Consider the following 9841-nt stretch of genomic DNA (forward strand, 5'->3'; position numbering starts at 1 on the left):
AGTCAAATTGCACAGATTTTCTATGGAATTGGGAGTTAGAAAGGGAATTTACTGTTTACTGTTTGTGCAGTAAGCCCTATTATGACTTCTAGAACTAGCTATTCAATTTTCGATGTTCTACAAATAGTCTTTAACTATGGTAATATTAATTACTTCAACTTTATTGACATTTGTAGTGAAACATTAATAAAAAGGCATGCCAAATACTATTTGGATATCTTACCAATCTAGATAAGGCCCTGGAACCTGAATAAATAATACCCACAAAAAGTGCAGAAGCTGGAAGCCATGATAATACTTCAGACCTGTAACAAATAATCATTATCATCATCCTTCATATATTTTCATGTCATCATATTCTATTTATGAACAACCACAGAGGACATCCTTTTTTCCTGAATAAAAATAATTTCAGCCAAAGAAAAATACAAGCATTCCTTTGATTAGATGAGAATAAAATATGAAGTTAAAATAAATCCAAATAGGTATGGTCTCAGAATACTTCAGTAACAACTGATCTGTGTCTGCATTTTCTCATAACTACTTTATTATTATAAGTATGTATGTGTGTATGCATAAAGTGTGAGTGGCCTTATTAGTATTGATATCATGTTTTGAAAGTGCCTTAAAATGTATTTTCAAGAATACTGTGGAAGCAAATAACAATTTATAAAAAATACTTTATGTTATAGTCAGAAAAAAGGGCAAACTGTTTCAATAAAATAAAAACATTTGATTGATGTTTAATTGTTGACCATACTGAAAGTACATATGATTTAAATCCAAGGCTTATGCATAAATCCAATTTAGCTGATTGCTACCTGATTTATAGTTCAAATTATTCATTAGCATATGCTGGAATCTCTTAATACTCTCCAACCAGATAAGGCTAACCATAAGTTTAAATATTATCACCCCTTTTAAGGACATTGGTCCAGATAAATTTCCTTAGGACCAATCTAGCAACAGCAATTACACTGTTGGTAAAATCCAGTCAGATGCTTCCTTAAAATATTCAGTCATCTGAGCTGGGAGAAAAATAAAGCACCAGGCTTGAGAACAAGATCTCCATAGAGATCACTGACCACAGTGTGAAGTTTTAAGAATCCTTGGCCATATAAGAAGCAATGGAAAAGGGCACAAACGTTGTTCCCATGATGTAACAACTGAATTCTGTACTGCCAAGAGGGTTGGAAAGAATGTCTACAACTACAGGAAATGCTTTAGCAGCAATCCTTCTTATGGGCCAAATCATACAAATGGTGAAAATCGGAGTCTGCTATAATGACTATAGAAGCTCTGGGCTGTATATTTTTAACATGTAAGAAAGAAATATGTAATATTACACAAATAGAAAGGGTCACTGTATCAGTGACTTGGGGATGACAGATCAAAACTGCAGTTCTATTATTACTTTTTCACAATGAAACTTGACAATAACTGTTCAATGAAAAAATCAAAAGCATCAATAAAAAAATCAGTATCCAAACAAAAAGCAATTCAGGCTTCCTTTGTTAATGAACTTAAAAGCCAAGTTCATTTAGAAACTATTTAAGGTGCCTTCTTTGCCTGTCCATTCAGAGGAACAGAATAGAAAAGAAAAGCTTCACAGAATATACCTATATCAAAGCAAACTTTCAATTCTTGGATATTTCAGTCCATGCTATACTTATAGAAAATAAATTATATTATAAAATGATGGTTTTCAATGTTATTGCAATTAATACGGAGAAAATTAGTAATGTAAAAGATGATAATTAAACTGAAAATTAATTTAAAATTCACAATTCTCCCAATTTCACATTACAGCTCAGCAACAAGCATAAAACTGTGGGTTATAAAAGAGTATACAAAATTACAATATTAGTTTTTTTAAAAAAAACCAAACAACTGCATATATTTTTAAAAAATCCATCCAGAAAAAATAATTTCAATTAATGAAATATAACATGAACAGAAATAAGAAACTAAGAGAAATCCAAAGTGGCTGATACAACCATTCGTCATTCATAGCATCTCTAAAGGCAAAGCATACTTTGAAGAAAGCAAATGGCAAAATGGTTGAAGAGAGGAAAGAACTCATCACTTAAGCACTGTCTCAGTAATTATGTTTGACATTTCTATGTTCATTCTTCTTGAATTGGATTATCCAGTTGATAATCAGAGGGATTGTGGGACAAGACTATGAAGGCTGGTAACTGTCAGACAGAAATATAGAAGATAGAGTACTTTACAGTATAAATTTTAGAATTTACTTCACACTGATATTAACATTTTGGAATAAATTAACAATTGTTTACATAAAATTTACTCAATTCTGGATTTGAAAGACTGCAGTACATGCCTGGTGGGAGAGTCTTTAAGCTCAAGGTTTATTCAAATATATTTACTCTTCAAAGCACCTCTGTGCTACAGTTACAAATAGCAAATCTGTGCCCCAATAATTAGCCCACTTGTTCAGTTATACTGAGTGATCAACTCTAAAGCAAAATTCAGCAGTCCACAAATTAGATTGAGGTTATAGGATAAACACTCAAAACAGGAATCTGGTATGAAAAGCTGATCATGGCTGATTCAAAAATTAAGAGAGAGTAATTTTGTCTATATTAATGACACATTCCCTCAGAAAAAAAAGTTCCTTATCATTGAGGCATTTCATTAATATGTACAGATTTGCTCAATTCTCAGGGAGGAACTACGTCTTTTAGCATATTTACTGATGGAGAATTCTACTTACATATAAAAATTGAAGTGGTCTAAGTCATCCATGTAACCATTTAATTGAATTACTGTTATACACACTACAGTACATGGAGCTGCCTTTGAAGACTATTTAGAAGTTAGTAAGCCTGTGCAGAGCAGTCATACAGAGTGCATTACAAAGTGTGTTAGTTAAAGCAAATGTCTGATGTGGAAGATTCACACAACTGTTTCAAGGCTTTCTGCCATAACTATGGAAAGTCTATGACCTTTTTTGGTAGACAGGATTCTTTTAACATAGAGATAGGAAGTGAATTTTGTCAAGTATCTCTACTTTGCACAATACTAGAAGTAACAGCCTGTAAAAATTTTCAAAACGGTTTTGATAATCTAATGAAAAACTCCTCTTATGTATTGTCTGCATGCTTATTTGTCTTTAGATTTAATCAAAAGTGATGATGTTGACTTTTATAGTACACAAATATCCTCTTCTTTTCAGATATATAGAACATAGATGCTTTTATTGCTGAACTATGGCATAACAATCGTTATTCTCTGGCTTAAATTACACTGACATCTAGTGGGGTAAAACTCATGGCTCCAAATCTAAAAAAATATAGTAAAGCAAATGATGAACAAAATGATTGGGATATTTTGAAATATCACCAGTCAAAAGGCACTGTGCATATTTCAAACTGCAGTATTTTTTATGGAACAAAGCATGAAAAAACCTCAGTGAAAAAACTTGAAAAAATTGTAAGAGGAAGAAAAAGTTGTCTCTCTTAAACCCCTAAAATGAGATTGTTAATAAAAGTTTGGAAGCATCCAATGTTGCTGCTTCTTTTTTAAAACAGATTGTACTAGGGTAAGAGAACAGAAGTTAAAAATTTGCTGCATAAAATTATGCCACAATTTAGCATTTTATTTGCATATAAATAACCACCTACATCCACCCATATTTACTTTCAGGTATAACTAAAATGATAATGCTGACAGGAATCAATATGAATCCAGCATGAATTTATCTTATTTAACATTAAATTTGATTTTCCTTTCCCTGGAAACCCAGCCTTCATCAAATAATAACCCAAACTAATAAATATTGTGAAGAGTTTTTCACTGGAATGTTGCTGACATTCAAGAAACAGGGTTGTTATGTTTGCTAGTGTTTTTAGCTCTCATGGAATTGAGAAATCTGATCAATGTTTATGGCAATTTTAGTAGTAGAAAAACACCTATGATGCATATATCATGCAGCATATTTGATCCAAATAGGAATTATGAATTTCATGAATGTAGGAGAAAAGTCAAAAATAGATAGATAAATGTGTCAAAAGTATCAAGGTGGCAAGGATGATTTGATCAAATCTCTTTTGTTTTAGTTTTATTGCACATAAAACATCCCAATAACGAAAACAATTTTTAAAAAATGTCTTTTCTAAAAATTCCACTTCAGAATACAATTAAAGTATATGGTAAAATAATATATCTCTCATTGGATATTAATCTAAATATTGTACTTCAGAGACTATTTGTTAACATTGGTTTATTTATTTATGCTTCACTTTCACCTATACCTTGAACTGCTGCTGATCTCAACCCAGCCGATTTTCCAGGAAACATGTAAGAGAATTCCACCAACAAGTGTCTGCCACCTGCAATTACAACACATGTGGAAAAAATATAAGTTTAAAAAAAATGTGATATTTATAATCTGTAATGGAGGCTCCTGGATTCTGTAAAATGTATAGGATGTGAAATTTCAGTTTCTAGCAACAGAGGCTTTATGCTTTTTTTAAATCTCAGAGTGTGCTGCCATTGCCATTCATGTGGATTCCTGCTGGGTTTTTTATTATTATTATTAGAGGATTTTTTTCAATTATTTGGGAACTTAGGAACAAAGCTATCCATCTAATTTTGTAATATAGGAGCCCTTAGGACTTTTGATAGGAGTCTTTCCTAGGCCTACACTGAATATTAGTGGTAAAGTGTGGACAAGTTGCTTGGAAAGCACATGTCCAATAATGAGAACATACACTTCAATAACCCCTTCTTATCAAAGAACATATGTTTGTAAATGACACAGAAGACATTTTTATATTTCTATCACATGTGATGAAAAACTGAGCTCTTTTTCTGGGAGTATGTAGATTAAATTAAATCATAAGGTTGGTACACTGAGTAAGAACCAAATGGAAATAAGCAGTATGAGACCTTAGATATATACAATGACAAATACATTTCAAGCCATTTTCCTCTCGTTTTTGTAAACAGATAGATGAGAAAAAATCTTGTTTTATTAGTTTTATTAAGGTACTGGATCCATTTAATCCCCTTATAGCAGGGGTAGGCAACCTAGCCTCTTTTATGACTCGTGGACTTCAACTCCCAGAATTCCTGAGAGTTGAAGTCCACGAGTCATAAAAGAGCCAAGGTTGCCTACCCCTGCCCTATAGTCAAACTATTCACATCTTAACTATATACCAAAAGCTCTGTAACATTAAGAATGGCTTGTTTTTTTCTTCTTCCCTATTCACACATGTAACCACAAACTGCACTTGTTCAGTTTGAGTTAATATGTGATGAAAGACACCATAGGTTTAGCGAATTGTATAAATCTAACAAACAGTGGCTTTATAATGAACCATAGTTGAGTATAGAGCTACCCAGGGCTTTTTTTCTCATAGAACGCCCAGAACGGAGTTCCGGCACCTTTTTTGGATGGAACCTTGTAGGGTAGGCAAGGCAGGTTGTATGACGTGTGTTCCTTTAAAAAAAAAAAAAAAGCACTGGAGCTACTATATCTGGGCTGTTACTGCTAGATAGTAGTAACAAAGTTAGAGTTTTCTGTATCTCTGCTGCAATTTAGTGTTCAATTTTTTTCAGCCCAGATATGAAACCGTAGCTTAATATGGTATGCAAACCATGTTTGCACATCACATCTACAGACCAGGATAATCTTTCTTATTGTGATCAATAGAAATGAAAACAAAGCATGTATACATTATTCCCACAACTTACTGTTATTAGGATATAATATAGCATGGAGGGTCAGCAATCAGGCTTACTAATAGGAAATGTAGTCCAGAGGGTACTAGGTAAGCATAATAGTGTAAGAGCTCTCTAGGTGAGGAAAAATAGTAATTGGAAAACATGCAGTACAAAGATTAGCTTCTCTCTGGTTCAATCCCCATTGGTTAAATACTTCTTTTTCATGTATATATGAAATTATGCTTACCCTTGAAAAAGTGTTGGATAGGTGAATTTCAGGACAGATAGGACATACTAGAAAAATCAGAAAACACAATTTTATATATTATTTATACACATGCATGAAAATATATTTTATATAAATCATAGCATACTTTTATGACCCAATAGGCATAGTAGAAATGGGGACTAGATCATTCACACAAAGAGCTACCATTATGATTATGGACAGTCACAACCTCCAGAAGGTTGTATCTGCTCTTTATCACTTTTACTAGATGTTGTCTTTTTTCCCAATAACTTTATTGAAAATTATATTATACAAATAAAACTAATAGTACAACCTACATGGTACAGAAATATATTAAAAAGTAAAACATTAAAAACAAAAAGAAGAAAGAAGGGGGAAGAAAAAAGAAAAATAAGAAAAGGAAACCTCCTCCTTCATCTCCAGTTGACATTAACAACTTATCAGTATTTCCTAAAGTAAAACCAACATCTCTTCATCCCATACATCACCCCAATTTCTATAAATCCATCTCTAAAACCTCATCTGTCTACATTAATCAGCAAGAATCCATTAAGGCTTATCAGAAATAACATAACTGTTACTAACTGTATCTGTAACACCCAATTTGAATCCTTCCTTTCATATTTATCTCCATTTAAACATATACCCCCATTTCATCTCAATTAAACAAAATCTTTAAAACATCATCCAATCCTAGTTAAAAAAAACCATTAAATCAAGTGTGTATTTTTTTCTTCCTTGTCCCAATAATTTTTAAGTTCCTCAAAGAGAATTCTAATATTCTAACAAATTCTCATGCTTTATCTCTTCTCTCAAAATTCTTGGCATCTTTGTCAAGTCCCTTTTGTAATTCCAGTATGGCAACTTTTATCACTTTTATAACATCTTTTAATTTTTCTGTAAAGTTAAATAACTTTAAAACTTCCATTCATCATGTCCCAAAAATATATTTTAAGGTAGCCATCTTTCAAAATCATCATATCAATTATTTTGAAGTATAAATACAATTATTTCAATTAACTTCAAAGTTTTAAATCAAGCCCATCTGAGCCTTAATCTATTTAGAACTTTCTAAAGCCAACGTTAATCATCCTTTTGCTGTGTATTTCAAAAATACTTTTTGTTACATATATTTATATTTTTAATTAAACTTTTTGCTTTTAAAAGATTGAAAAAAAACACAGCCAATGATTTCAATAAAATTTGCCAGTCTGAATGTTCTCGATCTTTTAAAAAAAACTTTAAAAAATAGCAAAAACCCAAAACAAAATCAAATCCATAGAGATTAAAAGTTGAGCCTCAGTCAAACTTAAAGTTCATACAGGCAATGTTAATGGCTATAAGCACAATGAAATCCTGCAACTCCCAGCTAAGCACAAGCCAACTGCAAAAAAACAATTCCTGCAATCTGCTCACACAAAAACCCAGCTGTCTGGAATACCTATGAATAATCTTGCAATTTCTCCTTATTCTGGAGAGATTTCGGCAGCTCAAATTTTGAAGACCATATTTGAGGACCATTTTCAGCCTATTCTAGAAGGGTGACAATTCACTATGATGGCTCACTGAAAACTCTTCTTTTCTTTCTTTTCTGGATTTTTTTCATAGACCTCACTGGCCTAAAAAAGCTTTATCATTTTTATTGGCTAAAAAGATGTTTAAGCTAGTAGTGGAAATTAGAAGCTCGTGAATTCTGATTTATCCTTAAGCACAAAAGTTGGCTGGGTGATTTTAAGTTATTACTTTTTCCAGCATACCTCATTGGGTTGTTGCTTTGGGGAAAATAGGAAGTGGGACAATTACGTATGCCACCTAGATTTGTAAAAAATAAAGGCAAATTGAAATCTAATGAATAATTATGTCTGAATGATATTATAAAGACATACTTCATTTCCTGAGTGTATCCTCACTTTCAGGAATGGGTGAATTTAACTCAGATGACCATCAGGTATACTACTGTGGGCAAGAATCCCTCAGAAGAAATGGAGTAGCCTTCATAGTCAATAAAAGAATAGGAAACTCAAATACTTTGGCCACCTAATGAGAAGGAAGGACTCACTGGAGAAGGGCCTAATGCTGGGAAAGATTGAGGGCAATAGAAGAAGGGGACGACAGAGAATGAGATGGCTGGATGGAGTCACTGAAGCAGTAGGTGTGAACTTAAATGGACTCCAGAAGATGGTAGAGGACAGGAAGACCTGGAGGAACGTTGTCCATGGGGTCGCGATGGGTCGGACACAACTTCGCAATTAACAACAACAACAACAATCCTCACTTTGTTTTGAAAATTGTATTTGAAAATGTAATACTGAGAGCATTCATTATATTATCATAAAGTGACCATGGACAAGCCACACATATTGAAGATGTATGTAGCTTCATGCCCAAAATTAGAAGCCAATAATTGTATAACATAAAATTAGAAGGCCAGTAATTGACTAACACACTATGTATTAAATGAACACATTCCTCTCCCTATCACAGAATATTTAGATCTACTTTTGTGAAATGAGGAGACAAGTAATCAGCTGTTAAGATACAGTAAGAGTATAAATTTAAGGTGAAGATCCTGGAATGCTGATTCAGTATAAAGAAAAATAAAGGAAAATAATGAATAACTGATAATTGACCATGTTGTTTCAGAATATAAAGTCAGCAAGGCCACATTTTGAGGAGAGAATCATCAATTGTATGCATGCTCCCTTCATTACTATACTGTAGACTGGTCATATCAAAATTATCTCCCATGAGATAACAATGGGTGTGTGTATGGACTCTTAACAAGAACCAAGTGAAATAGTGGAACCAATTATTCACAGATTTTGGCTGGCTTTTGTCCCCTGAAGATGTTCAAACAGAGACTAGACAGCCATTTGTTAAGGATCCTTAATTTGAATTCCAGGACTGAACTGGGCATTGGACTCAACTCAATGATTATGAGACCAATATTAATTTGATAGCTTGTGTGTGTTTCCGAAAAATTGAGATAAAAGGCTATTTTCATTATCATATCTATATTAACTGACCAATAATTTACCCTATTCACTTCACTTTCCAGATTTACATTGAACACTGAACTATAAACTAACTATATGAACTTCTCAATATACTAGGCTGAAATGTGGTTGGTTGGTTTGAAGTTCAGAGTGTCAGACTCAGCTAGAGTTTTCTAGCTTTACTAGTATTTATTTACTAGTTTGTAATTCAACGTGTCAAACTCAGCTAGAGACAGTTTTTCTTTTACTAGGGCATTTGACTTCTAGACTGCAATCACTATCTGATATTAAGTCCCACTGAAACTTGGAGAACTTATCTTCCATGTAAATTGTGCATTTTGTGAATTAAATCAGCTGAAATCTTCCTTCACAGACTGTCCCCTGAAGACGGTGGATTTCCCACTGTTCTCTTCCCCAATTCTCATTGTCAGGCAGGATGCCGGATGGACTGAATGAAGGAACCGCGGTGTTCAAATACAAAGCGCTACCGAGTCAGATTTCACAAAAAAGCGAACCTCTACAAGCAGGTTTTAATCATGAAGACATACACATCGGGCAACCCTTGAACTCCACTGAAATGTTGGAATCCTAAGTAGACCACCCCAAACCCAACCAGAGGAAAAGGAATACAGAATGATCAGTTTATAATACTGTCGTTGGTAGCTCCTTCATCCTCACCTTGTTGGTGAAATAAGAACTCAAGTAGAACAAACAGAAAGCAAGACCAGTGGCAGGTCTCTTGAAAGGCATCAGTCAACGCATGTCACCAGGCTTGAAACAGAGTTAAAGCATCTCCGTCTGGCTGCATGTGGCTGCCATAACAGGGACACGTCGCTGATGCCTTTGCTCCAATGAGCGCAAAGAAAAGGAACCGAGGAACAGCCTTCTTAAAGGGATAGTGCTC

At 33.5% G+C, this 9841-nt stretch overlaps 1 protein-coding gene across 4 annotated transcripts in view; it reads right to left on the reverse strand.

The window, feature by feature from the left end:
* TMEM241 (transmembrane protein 241) overlaps window positions 1-9783 on the reverse strand; it is a 40967-nt gene extending 31184 nt beyond the window's left edge. For 2 of the 4 annotated variants that reach the window (XM_039328543.1, XM_039328542.1), the window contains exons 1-4: window positions 9616-9783; window positions 5939-5985; window positions 4278-4355; window positions 224-305 (exon numbers count right to left, since the gene is read on the reverse strand). In XM_039328543.1, coding sequence (XP_039184477.1) covers window positions 224-305; window positions 4278-4355; window positions 5939-5985; window positions 9616-9687 — 279 coding nt within the window. In that variant the 5' untranslated portion in view covers window positions 9688-9783. The remainder of the gene's footprint in view (window positions 1-223; window positions 306-4277; window positions 4356-5938; window positions 5986-9615) is intronic. The other 2 variants (XM_039328545.1, XM_039328544.1) reach the window with 2 other exon arrangements.
* Window positions 9784-9841: the final 58 nt, after the last annotated feature.

This window comes from Crotalus tigris, unplaced genomic scaffold (assembly GCF_016545835.1).
Source record: "Crotalus tigris isolate CLP2741 ecotype Arizona unplaced genomic scaffold, ASM1654583v1 scf7180000024382.2542628, whole genome shotgun sequence".
Taxonomy (NCBI): Eukaryota; Metazoa; Chordata; class Lepidosauria; order Squamata; family Viperidae; genus Crotalus; species Crotalus tigris.